This window comes from Anguilla anguilla, chromosome 10, assembly GCF_013347855.1.
Source record: "Anguilla anguilla isolate fAngAng1 chromosome 10, fAngAng1.pri, whole genome shotgun sequence".
Taxonomy (NCBI): Eukaryota; Metazoa; Chordata; class Actinopteri; order Anguilliformes; family Anguillidae; genus Anguilla; species Anguilla anguilla.
Genome location: NC_049210.1, coordinates 39,246,817 through 39,260,610, shown reverse-complemented (window position 1 = coordinate 39,260,610; position 13,794 = coordinate 39,246,817). Strand labels below are relative to the sequence as shown.

The 13,794-nt window shown below is 41.7% G+C and overlaps 1 protein-coding gene across 1 annotated transcript; it reads right to left on the bottom strand.

The window, feature by feature from the left end:
- Window positions 1-2,757: 2,757 nt before the first annotated feature.
- Window positions 2,758-12,533, bottom strand: cdk7 (cyclin-dependent kinase 7). The gene is made up of 12 exons (XM_035436204.1): window positions 12,399-12,533; window positions 11,760-11,819; window positions 11,390-11,423; window positions 11,105-11,172; window positions 10,857-10,925; window positions 9,416-9,526; window positions 8,075-8,193; window positions 7,518-7,617; window positions 7,190-7,276; window positions 6,690-6,839; window positions 3,827-3,971; window positions 2,758-3,097 (listed from the first exon to the last, which is right to left on the bottom strand). Exons 1-12 carry the CDS (start codon window positions 12,462-12,464, stop codon window positions 3,069-3,071), a joined length of 1,038 nt encoding a protein of 345 aa, XP_035292095.1. The 5' UTR covers window positions 12,465-12,533; the 3' UTR covers window positions 2,758-3,068.
- Between the last annotated feature and the right edge of the window lie 1,261 nt (window positions 12,534-13,794).

Genomic DNA, 13,794 nt, shown 5'->3' with positions numbered 1-13,794 from the left:
ATTGTTCTCTTTTATATGTAACAATTTACACTTCTCACTGAATTTATCTCTTCTTTATTTAAAATCACTTCCGTTGTCGTCACATTGTTCTCGGTCTAACACTACTTTCCGGTCAGACCAGTTTTATTTGAAGCCACTGCAATGTAAAACCTAGCAATTCTCTTGCGTATGAAGTACTCTGCTAATCACTTAATGTCGCCAAACGATTGAGAAAAGGTATGGAATAGTTTTACGACCTCTTTTGAATAATTCGTTTTAAATATTGATGTAGATCCAATAAAATATTGACTACTAATACCCTAGTGTTGACGTGTAAAAAAATAAAATAATGATGAAACGCATCTTTAAAAAAAAAAAAAAAGAAACAATTTGTCATTGATCAAATTAAGTTTCTTCCACTCCTCTAAACATTTTAACTTGTATTGGTCCATGAGTCCATTTCAAATCACACACACAAAGACATTTTTAAACCATGCTCCTAGACCTTTTGCTATTTTGTAGGCCTACTTCTAAAAACTCGGAGACTCATGACAATAATCAGCAATGTCTGAGTAGTTTACTGAGGTTTACAAGTGTGGATATTTGTTTGACTAGTGAATATGTTGGCAAATTGAAATAATGATGATTAGTGTTCGCCCGTGCCCATAAAATGATTAAAATGGAATACTCTCAAGAATAGACTTTTTTGTTGTCTGTGGCCTGTCACTGCTCAGACTATCCCAGTAATATTTAGTTTCTCATCTTGTGGATTGTAGTAAGAGTTTCAGTGCACTGTAACTGACACTAAAACATGCACTGTTTTATCTGGCTCCAAAATGTTTCCTGTAGAATTCCAGACTTGTCTCCCGTTATATCTTTTGTCGGTGGATGAATGACCGATAAAGAGGAGGAAAAGCTGTGAACGGACTGTGCTCAAAGATAAGAAAAGTTGTGAAGTCTCACCAATGAGCTTCGGAGCACATTGCACAGTGAAAGGATGACAGCATGAGACTCTAACTACCCAGGGATGTTGAAGAGGAAAGTGCTTTTTATTTGTACCCTCTGTTACAAGAAAAGGTTAAGGCAAAAAAAAGGTTACAGCATTCACACAACACACACCATGCTTAACACAGGATTTCTGGAAACCCAGAGAGATGAGAAGGGACTCCCTGCCCTTTGCTCCTGTGTTTGACTAACAGAGTCAAGCAAACAGCAGGGAGAGTAGCATATTGAAGAAGCAAGTATTTTATTTATCATTCCAAATCTCCAAATTCCAGTGTAAAATTAAATGTGTAGTAATCCCTTGACAGATTGACTGTTTGACTCTTGATTTAAGCAGACATATGTTGTATTCGCTTTAGAGGTTCACATTTGGATAGTAATACTATTCTGTCACGGATGTGTTGGTAAGATAATTAAAGTTGTCATAGCAACACAAGTAATTCAGGGTTTGATTGTTCAAAAGACACTGCGGTAGAAATCCTGGCACTTTGCTAGAGTAAATGTTCCAGTTCTCACATGGCATCTACCAGGATGCATGATATATCACTATGACCTGTGCTCTGTGATACTTATTCATTTCTATCAATAGGGGTTCATACATTGTCACTGTCATGACTATACCTCAAAGCCAACAAGAGAATTCAATGCCTCAAATGCTGTTTTAATGTGGCATATTTAGATGGCGAAAAAGTACACGAAAACCCATTTATTCCTGTGCTAGTAGACCTTGTGGCATATGTTGTTAAAACTTTGTGAAGTGAAATTGAACGAACATGTATAAGGTCCTATTTTTATGGTTCACCAATTCAGACTTCCTAGCAAGGGAAGCTCTTACTGGTTGGCTGTTGAATCCTAGCAGGGGAAGCTCTTTCTGGTCACTGCATCTGAATGCACCTGTTACAGTGTAGCCCCTGGCACACCCACCTAACATATCCACCACAAATGGTTCTCAAAAAATGTAAGAAACCATTTAGATTAAATGTAGCAACTTGAATACACCTCAGGCGATTGTATTTTACACCGTCAATACACCTAAAATTCTGCCACAGAGACTGAATAGTCTATATTTGTCCACAAGTGGATATGCTGTGCATTGCAAAGTAAAGAAAAACAATGTTACCATGAAATAAATTACCATCACAAAAAAAAGAAAAAAAAGTTAGCAATGACATTTGTTGGAAACACCCACCAACATACCTACACTATGACCTCCAATTTCAACAGATTTCCCTTTACCCTATGATCAGAGACCACCCACAGAGGTGCAAAATTGTCACAGACCTCTTGTACCCAACCTTTAAACATGGCTTGGAAATGTGCAGTTGATGAAAGAGGTTTAACATTACACTTAAAAAAAATTGCAGAATGATCCTCAAATTCAGATGTTTTTTCAGATGAAAACAGATATTTTCAAAGATGAAAGAGCACTGCTTAATATCCACTCCATGTCTGGACATACTTTGCTTCATACACCTTTAATTACCAGCCACAAGATGTATAGAATAATGAGGAAGCAAAATCACAGAAAAGGATATAAATGAGGTAAACTGAGACCATTAAGAACTGCAGTGTAATTAAATACTTAACACTTAGGGCTGAGAAATATTAATCAGGTTTCCTACGTTCAGTACAGTTTGTCTTGGTTGGGCCTTAAAAGTACCAAACATTTGTAGACCAAAGACATGCACATCAGTGCTTTACTGAATCTCAGTCTTTGCTTCAGGTCGGTGATCCTTAATACCATTATCCTAACAAATAAACAGACATGAAACCAAATGAGATTTCAGACCTCAACGTTTATTCACTTACAATATGTACAAAAATCACCTTATAAAAAGGATAATATCTAAATGAAATGAATCCTCACACCTGTAACTCATATAAATAGTCGTGCTAAAGGGGGCTCAGATAGAGCATTGTGACCCGTTACAACATGGAACCCAGGATTCCCAGGCAGGCCCCGTGTGGGGCCTCCACGAGGGTTGGGCCCATAGAATGCTGGGGCCCCCCCAGGAGGCCTTTTCTTCAGCAGCATCAGCAGAGCTGGGCCCCCCCCGAAGCAGGGGCCCCACACCATGTCACCCAGCTCAGAAAATCAACTTCTTCTTCAGGGTTCCTGAAAATGAGAGATGGTGATGGTGGGCACATTAAACTCAGTGGCACCAAGAATTTCGGTTCATGAACCATCCCGGTGAGCCCAGTTCCCAACAATTTTGCAGTTCTACCCTCTGCAAAAATATTCTCCACATTTGGAGGAGCTGGTCTGAGTAATACCCTGTGGTGCAGCTCTTTAAATTGTGCTAATGTACTGCTGTAGCGGACATAAATAGCACACTGCTACACACCCAGCTTAAATAGAAGCCACCCCAACCCACTAACAGTGGGGTTCTTCTGCTGTCTTCTGCAGAGATGGGCCACGTGCGTCTTCAAACTACCACCGAGGCCCAAAAATAAGGAAGCTGCAGCATAAACATTAGCTTTGCACGCTACAATTAGCATGGCTTTTAAATAGAGCGCCTATTTAAACAGTTTCAATACGTAATCTGAAAGACAACGCAATCTCTGTGGTTCAGTGTATTTTCGATTCACTGTAGCTCTGGTTTGTTTAGAGAACTGCTTTCGCGTCATTTACAGTTCTGCCATTGAAGCTAGAAGTTATTGTCGGATAACTAGACATTAATAGTCTGCGAGCTAATTAAAATCCTATCTGAAAAGGCAATAACAATAATTCCCATTATTTAGCCTGCCGATTCATTACAAGCTGCAATTACAGGCTCAGGAATTTTGCCGTTACGGTCGTACAATACATCTTATTATTAATCTCTGGAGGGGACGAGAGCTTTACCTTGTTCTACAGTGTCGCGTTTCCTCTTGATGCCGATGGTGAGATTCTCCTTCTCTTTCAGAGCTTCTACGGAGGAGTTGGGGCGGGGAAGCTGGGGTCCTGGTGTAGGCCCAGGTCTGTTACTGAAGTACCGCTTCTTCAAGGCCTGTTAAAAAAAAAAACAGTGCAAATGCATTCCTTTTATGCGATTCACATGCTTTTACCAACAGTACTTTAGTTACTTGAACATTAACTGGCAGGGCAAAAAAGCTTGATCAGGTTTCCTGGTATGTTTTGAATTTCGTTCAAATGGAAAGGAAAACTATCAACTCAATCAAGATGGAATTTTAGAAGTGTTTTTACAAAAAACGAACCACAATGACTCTGGAGAAGTTCTTACAGCCTAAAAGTCCCTTTCACACCGAAGAAATGCAGATGACGTGGAATCATCATAATTCTGCCACTTTCCACTGATTACTGATCACATCACATTAAAAAAAAAAGGTAATTCAGAAGTATGATACATACTGCTCTTGGTAAAGCTGTAGTTAATATCTAATTTTTGAACATTTCTTGAGAATTCTTATGACCAGATTTGTTGTAGACATTCCTGTAATTGAATATACCCACACAGTATGAATCCTGGCGCAACACTGAGAATGTCACTATGTGGGAATAATACCAAAAATACTCAGTTTAATAGTCTGTAACATTTTACTAATAACCTGTAAATGATACAGTCAGCAGTCTGTGTGTGTTTGTGTGTGTGTGTGAGAGAGAAAAAGTAATGAAATTACAGGAGTCTGGAATTAGGAGTCTGTGAAAAAGAGAAGAATTTGTTAAATATATTTTAAGACCTTGTAATTCATTTGTGGGTGAGAGGGTGTGGCCTTGTACATTTTCACACACCCAGCATATTCACAGTTGTCTCAAAAAACTGTCTCCACATTTCCATCCACACTAAACAAGAACATATTCAGGACATTTATATCCAAAGTCAATAAACAGCCAAACAAATTGTGTCAATGTCACCCATTTGACTATTTCAGTGGAATTACCCTCCACGAGAGCTATGGACCTAGACATTTAGGGAAAAAAAAAACCTCAGGGTTTCACTTCAGGATTTTTGCTAAATGGTGAGCTTTTTCCGAACATGACTGTTCAGAGGAACAAGACAGACACACAAGTTGTTTTTAGAAACTGAAAGAGCTGCTACATTCATTTTTACCACTGGGTATCTCTGCCAGCAAAGGGCATAATGTGTATTAAAACATTTTCAGTAGTTACCAATGCAAATGAAACGTTACTGTATTCAAGTCAATTCAATAAAGATACATATTTCCCATAAATAAGTTGTTCCATTGGACTGCCAAGGTTTTCCCCGACAATCCTTGGATAAGAAATCAATTAAATCCAAACTAAATGAAACACATTAATGTCCAGGTATTCGTGCATATGCCAAATTACACAAACAAAGCAATGAAGAAAAGGGTATGTCAGGAGAAGCACTACGTGCACCACAAACATCAGACAGCCATGAGCTGCCTAAATGTTCCTTTTCACAGAGCTACTCTGATCCAGCTCTCCACAAACCTACCTACTATCTGTCAAAAAAAATAAAGAGAGTAAAAAAAAAAAAAAAAAAACCCTACTACATGCACACGTTTAACAATTTGATTAGCCGTCATAAAATCTGTGCACCTTGTACCTTCACATGTAAGAGAAGGCCACTAATGGAGTAGTTCAATAGCTCTCATCCACTTTGCAAAGCTGAGATTATATACCCCAGTGGTGTTTACTGACTTCTTAAATGATATAAACATATGGTACAAGAATGATAATTTATGTGCTAATTCTGAAGAGGTTAAAAAAAATGGGTCTTTGTAAATGGTTAAAGCTCAGTTAGGACCTTCTCCTCCACAGAAACCGGTAATAAATCAATTCCAGGATGACTGGTGTGTCTGATATTGTGTACTGGGGATGACATAATCGCTGTGGAACGGTTAGCTCAGTGGAGACCTGGGTCAAATACGTATTTGTTTTGGACTCAAATACTTTTCTTTGCTCTATTGATCTTGCCTGGTGTAATTAAGCCTGCAAATATGACCAGAAGGCAGGGTTTGCACTTGTTGAGAGTATTTAATTGGTTCCAATACACCAGATTAGATCAATAAAGCATAGAAAAGTATTTGAATCCAAAACAAATATGTATTTGACCCAGGTCTGGTTGAGACGCTCCGTGCTGAAGTACAGGGAATGTACTCCTGCAAAGTGCAGAGGAAAGATAGAGGGGAACAGGAAAACTAACGTCGCTGAGAGGAAGCAACTGCTGCTATCCACCGGAAAAGCCAGGTCACGAGTGGAAAAACAGTGATAGCAGCACGCGGACATCTTTAGTCTACACTGTGAATAGAAGGAGGGTGGGGGTCCTTAAATGGCAGCCATGTTTATTCTTATAGTGTAAATGGAGCTTATTCTAAAGCCATCAGCCCTACAGGCTTTATAAACCCAGCCAACGGAAAATGTTCTTACAATGTTAACGTGTGCAGGGGTTAAAGGTGAACAGGCTCTGATTGGCTGTTACCTGCGTGGCGGTGATGCGTGTGCAGGGGTTAAAGGTGACCAGGCTGTGATTGGCTGTTACCTGTGTGGCGGTGATGCGTGTGCAGAGGTTAAAGGTGAACAGGCTCTGATTGGCCGTTACCTGTGTGGCGGTGATGCGTGTGCAGGGGTTAAAGGTGAACAGGTTGTGATTGGCTGTTACCTGCGTGGCGGTGATGCGTGTGCAGGGGTTAAAGGTGACCAGGCTGTGATTGGCTGTTACCTGTGTGGCGGTGATGCGTGTGCAGGGGTTAAAGGTGACCAGGCTGTGATTGGCTGTTACCTGTGTGGCGGTGATGCGTGTGCAGGGGTTAAAGGTGAACAGGCCTTGCAGTAGCTCCAGCAGGTCGTCTCCCGCCGCACTGAATATGTGCTCCAGTGGGGTTCCCGGGAACAGTTTGAAGGACACAAAGTCGGGGAGATTGGTCATGCCCTGAAAGCACACACAAATCTCTCAATTACAGCGCTCTCAGAATAGCAGCACCATCTCACAAGATCTCTGCGCACACAAGCCCAGTTCAGCCTCCCCTCTAACTGACCACTGAAATCTATTAAACCCATTTCACATTCTCACTGTGATCTGGGCTCACATGAATTAACAATGAAACCAATGAGCCATGACCTCACGAGAAATTACCTCAAGCAAAGATGACAATACGCGGCTCAAGATGCTAAGCTACCAGCATAAAATCATAGCCGGTGGCTTTTTTTTTTTTAGTAGGTTAAAGCTTCAGCTAGACTTCTCATTAATACTTCACAGACAACCCAATTCTGAACACTCACAGGCCACGTGTCTTCTGTCGGTGTGCCCAAGGCTTCAAATATTTTCGTTAACTGGTCCAGATCGGAGTCCCCTGGTAAAAACGGTACCTGGTTCCAGAAACAATACAGACGTAATTAGCACAGTGCAACGAATGCTACAGAGATCAGGCACTTAAAGAGCAGCCTTTAGTCTGCAAATATGATTCTGTATTAAAGTCAGACTTATTAGCATTACACCCATAGTGTAAGAAACAAAAACGAGCGTGTGATAAGCAGCTCTTAACCGTGTGAGATGAATTGCCTACTTTTAATAGTGAAAATGTGGTACTAGCTGTGAGGGTGACCTTACCCTGAGGAGAAGTTCTGCTAGAATGCAGCCCACAGCCCACATGTCCACGCCCACCCCATACATCCTGGCGCCGAAAAGGAGCTCAGGGGAGCGGTACCACCTGAGGGGGGAGGAGGGGGGGGGAAGAGCACTTTGTGAGGGACCTTCCCTGCAGCCATCTTTGCATCTCTGCATTATCACAGACAGTAAGGTTACTGACTGAATATATTTGAAATCATTCACCCTGTATGACCAGTGATCAGCAAATGTAATTAAATTTCTCCCATTTGGTCACATTTGCTTGCTAGGATCTATCATCAGAATGATCTAGAACAATATGATTGCAATTGCCAGTTGCCTGCATGGTCAATTCAGGCAAAGTGACTGTTGAATGAAGGGTTGAATGGAGGGCCAAGGATAGAGGACACGTCCTTGTTGAGTCACGTTTAATAACCTCACTGGGGAGGAGTCGAGAACCTCATTTCCGACAGACGCGACACCACCAGCTGCTGCAAGCCCTCCTTTCGCATGAAAACAGTCAAAATAATTGCAATTACGGCTAAATATAGACTCCCGACCTTGTTACCACTTGATGCGTGTAGACTCTGTTGGGGCTCCCGAACGCTTTTGCCAACCCGAAATCGGCGAGCTTCAGCACCCCGTTCTCATCCAGCAGCAGGTTATTGGGCTTCAGGTCCTGGGGGAACATTCTGGCGTTAATGAAACCCCTCCCCCTCAGAGCCCAAATCAAACGGGCGTTTGTTTTAATGGCTCACAGACACGTTCACCGCAAATGAAAACCCTGTGTCGAAAAGGCCTTTGATCAAACGACCGCTAACCGGCAGCGGCTTTCATGCCAAATGAAAACGAGCTCTGGTCTCTTGCCTGATTGGCCGTTGCTTAACGTCTCCTCGAAAACCTTGTCCCCTCCATACAAGGGGCGCGCTCTTTGAGCGCGGGGTGTACCTGAGCCTTTCAGAGGGTTGCCTCCATATTTGAAAAGAGGTGCAAGGTCTGGACCTTTTAGACCACATTCCAAAATGGCTGCAAATTCAACCCTTTGTATGCCATCCTTTCAAGCAGCACCCTTATTATAGTGAACGGCATTCATCCTACTCCCTTCTGACAATGCTAAACTACTGCAGGCTTCAGCCCTTCCACAGGTAAAGACACTGTGGCAGGCTCTGTGCAGACACAGTTAAAGACACCCTGGCAGGCTCTGTGTAGACACAGTTAAAGACACTCTGGCAGGCTCTGTGTAGACACAGTTAAAGACACTGTGGCAGGCTCTGTGTAGACACAGCTAAAGACACCCTGGCAGGCTCTGTGTAGACACAGTTAAAGACACTCTGGCAGGCTCTGTGTAGACACAGTTAAAGACACTCTAGAAGGCTCTGTGTAGATGCTGAATACCGTGTCGAGAAGGGGAGCGGGAGGGAGCTGTTTTTGCAGGGAGCCTAACGCTCTCTAGAGAGCCACAGCTTTAACACATTCACTATGCGATTCCTGGGACCATGCATGAAACGCACAGCAAGGGACCCGCTTTCCTTCTGACTTCAAATGACGACTCCGTTTTCTCAGAGAGGAAGAACAATTGTGGCCGAGTGCGAACCACGGGGGTCGTTAGCTAATAAAACAAACGGGCTCTGCGAAAAGGGCCAGCGCTTCATGTGGAAGGCCTTAAAAAGAAAGGGAACTATTCTGGATCACATGGACAACACCGGGTCAAAAGTACACTCGGGATGTTTTTTTTTAAGCCAGTGACAGCATACGAATACTTGCACACTAGCGTGAAAGCATTTGATTACATAAAACACTTCTATAAAGCTTTTTATCCGTTCTGGTCATGGGAATGAACATCTCATGTAGGTGTTGGAAAGCCCCCTCAGTCTTGTATCCCTCCCCCCCCCCCATCTCACCCTGTGTAAAATCCAGTGATGGTGCATGTACTCTAGGCCTTGTAGTGTCATCAGAATGTAGGCCTTAATGTTGGCTGGGGTCAGTACCAGGCTGGTGTCCTTTATAATAACCTGCAACAGAAGACAGTTTTGCTAAAGACACTGCATCGTTCACATTACGAAACGGTTTTACTTGCATCGGGAAACAACAATCTTTTCTTTGAACTATGACACAGGTAGGCTAAAATCCCTCAGAAGAATTACACACATCCAGCTTATAGGTTCATTAACCTATGCTACTTTTTTCTACAATTTCCTATGAGGGCTGATTACAGTTTCTGCATAATCAAAAAGCCAAAAATAAATTCCAGCAAATTCAGCCCAACGTACATTTATCTGCATGGAGGAAAGACCATAAACTGCAAAACTGCAGCTACAAAAAATTTCACATCAATCTCTCCGATTCCCACAAGAATAACCTTCAAAGGCAAGTGTTAAGTAATTTATTAGCTTCTCTCTTTACCCACTTAACACTTCCAGCACCCGTACTGTACGTTTCTGATATCAACTGTGACGAGTTTAACTGTCTGCATGATAAAGGGAGCGGAGGCTCCCGTACGAATCGAGGTGATGATAAAAGGATTAACGATGTGGGGAAAGTTTGTGTTACACACGGAGACAGCTGCGTACAGCCAAAAGCACTGAAACATAAAATTACAGTGCCAGCCTCAAAGAGATGCATGAATTTCACATCTCTGGAGAGCAATTATTTGAAAAGTTACAAAATGTGTGATCCCCCTCAAAGATGGAGATTTATACATTGTGAAGCAGGTTTCTTGCTACTGAAATGTGGGTATCTCCTAATCTGCAGAGCATAATATTCAACTTCAAATTACCATGGAGATAAACTAAATTTCACAGCCATAATAATACTACTGGCAGCAAGCCCATTCAATACACAAAATTCCTTGTTACTTTGCTCGGGTGTGAGAAGCAGTAACATTTTCTACTACGGTACTTCACATTGATGCTGTGAAAAGACTTGACACCTCATATGGAAAGAGTGCCCTCAGTTTTGAGTCACTTCAGGTCTTACGAGACAAAAGATCAGTGCAGTGAGCGGAAGCCACCAACAGAGGGCAGCCTCTCAACAGAACAGCATGCTTCAAGTATAACTTCCAAGTCCTCACACATCCAAATGGTAGTGTTAATAAAGCCTGCCCCTGAAAACTGAACAATAAGACTGTACACAGTCACCACTGCTGCTGGGCCTCAAGAACTTCACAAATCTCTCTGTGCAGGTGTAGAGGCCACTTCAGCATTTAGCTGCCATTTACCGCACTGCCTGCATGCCACTTGTATCAGAATACAGCAATTTTATTGACTTTTTTCACTGTTACTCTAGTTCACAGACTGTGGCGAAGCACAAGGGCTGGATAATTTGAGTTTATACACAAGGTACCTCAAGATCGGTCTCCATGTAGTCAAACACCAGACTGATGTTGGATTTGTGTCCAAAAGCATCAAGAAGCTACAAAAAGACATAAACAAACAGGTTTAGGTTTTGTTTGATGCGTACAACTTTGGTTTTGATTTCACAAAGAACAATCCCAAGGGCTTCTTAAATTCCTGTTGTGCAAATGGCTCTCCGGTGCTAAATATGCAAAATAAACAACACAAGTTGATTTGACTGAGAAAAGGAAAGCTTACCCCAATTATGTTGGGGTGACTCAGTTCTTGAAGCAGTTTGATTTCACGGAGGGCTGTCCTGTTGATGCCTGAGGGAAAAAAAATTGACAGTAAAATTTCAGCGTCATCTAATAACACCACTGAAAAGTTTCTTGAAGCTTGAATGGAAGAAGCCACATAAAGAAAGATACAAAACTTTTGCAAGGCTAAGAACATGTATTCGGCTACTGAACAGGGGGCTTGGCAGTCCAATGGACTACCACATGAATTTATGATGCATTAACCCATAAAGCAACATTCACTCACCATCCTTGGCCTCTGTCCGGTGGCCTACTTTTATCTGCAATGCGAACGCACACATAAATAAATATCGTCATGTGAGGCAAAAGGAAACAAAAGGAATAAATATGGCACAAAAACTGTCGAGTGAGAAACATATTTGTATCCTGCTGGTTATGGTATTTTGCGTTTGTATCGGCGTGTTGCCAACCGTTGCCATAGATATACGATTACTGATGCAGCTAAAAGCAGGAAATGTGGATTATGTGCGCAACAGCAAACATGAAAAATATTCTGCCAGAAAATGCAACAAATAATAACCAACAAATAAGGCAGTTATCAAACAAAAATGAAATTGTAACAATAATATGATAATATCAAGGAAAAACACAATTACCTTTTTTATAGCAACTATCGTATTTGTAGTTTTATCCCTGGCTTTGTAAACAGTGGCAAACTGCGAAGAAAAAAGACAAAGCAAATGTATAAACTAACATATAACTATAAATCATGACACAGAAAGCTACGAAACATTCACTGCACCATAAGGTACAATAGTGATAGACTAGCTATGCATCTAACCACCCAAAAAAGAGAATGCAGAGAGGGGGGAAACAAGAATATTCTCATTGCGTCCAGGAGCTAGCAACATGTAAATTAATTTAGTAAATTACTAAATTTATAATAAAACGCACTACAGCCAATAAAACAATACTAAATCAAAAAGCAATAGGAAGGTATTATAGTCGGCTATTGTTCTTCACAATAGGAAACATTTTCATATCAGATAATGTTAGCCGCATAATAGCTGTCCAGCTGTTTCAACGGTGTTATCAACAAACAAGGTAGGTGGATATCTCCATAAATAATGCGAACTATTATCGATAGATGCTGTGATTGGCTTGGTTTAACTTGCCAGTTGTCTACCGTGCAGGTAACAGTTACCTAACTTGTTTATTTGAACTGTGAACGGTACTGAAAACTCTCCAACTGTACTAGATATCACATTATTTCATCTTAAAATTTTCGCAAGTACCTGACCCTCTCCGAGAAAATCAAGTTTTTCATATCGTTTTGTTCTGGATTTAACGTCCACCGCCATCACAGCTAGTTAACTTCAAACTGTCAGCATGTACCAATTTCCGATTACAATATGTTAAAGATCCCCAAGCACTTCCGGGTTAAAGAAGAACATGGTGCAAGAGGATTATTGTCCAACACTGCCATCTGGCGACAAACTATTACACTCTGACGTTGTGCCTCAGATAGTACAGATCTCGGTATCTCCCCCCCACCCACGCCTCACACACACGCAGTCACAATTGATTAAATCATAATTTATGTAGTTAATAATTGCCCTATCAGCCCACAATTACCAGCCTCGGAATACATCCAAGAGCAAACAGCAGTTCTATAACAGCCTCAGCATTGACAATGGGCTTCTTGCTGTTCCTTGATAGACACAGTGTAGAGCACATCTCCCTTGCCAAACAGCTTTTATATCAACCCCTACAGCTTCAGATGGTAATGAAAGCTTCTTCTTTTTTCTCTGGCAGTCCTTCGTGTGATATCAGAAGACCTGCCATACCACTCGCAGATCTGGGATTTCACAGCAGAATAAACTTAGCAAGTGGAATGTGGAGGAATGGGCCTCAAATTCCCAGTGCCCACAAAACCACCCCCCCCCCGCCCCCAGTCCACTCCCCCCCCCCCCCCCGCCCGCCCCAGCCCCCCCCCCCCCCCCCCCCCTCTCTCTCTCTACCCCCACCTCCCAAGCTCTGCATGCATCCATACCCTTGCACTGACAGGACATCAAAGAATCAAATGACAAGGAGCATATGTGTCCATGCCAGCGGTGAAGTCAGATGGAGATGAATCTAATTGAAAATGTCTGCAGCACTGGCTTGACATGTGAGCGAGGCAACATTTGCCTTTGATGTGAAGTGAAAAAGGCCTGTCAAGTTTGTGAATTTAATGCTGTCAGGTGAAAAGAAAAACATTCATGCCTCGTAAACATGCAGACAATGTATATTCTAACAAGCAAAGAGTAGGCGGAGGGAATACATTTAATGGATATAGATGCTTATGTGCAGGAGCCTACATGCAAGGCATGAGGCTTTGTACCTCTTTGAAGTATCCAAAATCAGAAATTCTAGTCCACGGTATGACACTGAAGAAACATGTGTGTTGTAGATAGTAACGCATCTGAATATTACTTGCGTTTATAATTACTTTAATTCATTCATTTTAAAAAATCTAATCTTGACTATCCCCCAGGGGCAATTCGTTTGCAGCATGTAAGACAAATATAAACCATTCAAACCACAAAACATCACAAAATTCATACAAGAAACATACAAATGAGATCATTGTGGGATGAGTGAGACAGACAGGATAAAGGGGCACTAATTCCAATTACTGGGTCTAGAAAG

Bases quoted from the DNA above. Each gene is read 5' to 3' on its own strand.
- cdk7 (XM_035436204.1), bottom strand. From the start codon at position 12,464: ATGGCGGTGGACGTTAAATCCAGAACAAAACGATATGAAAAACTTGAT. The intron at 9,527-10,856 runs GTACCTTGTGTA...CTTCTGTTGCAG, and splicing joins ACATGGAGACCGATCTTGAG to GTTATTATAAAGGACACCAG. The intron at 3,098-3,826 runs GTAAAGCTCTCG...TCTCATTTTCAG, and splicing joins ACGCGACACTGTAGAACAAG to GAACCCTGAAGAAGAAGTTG.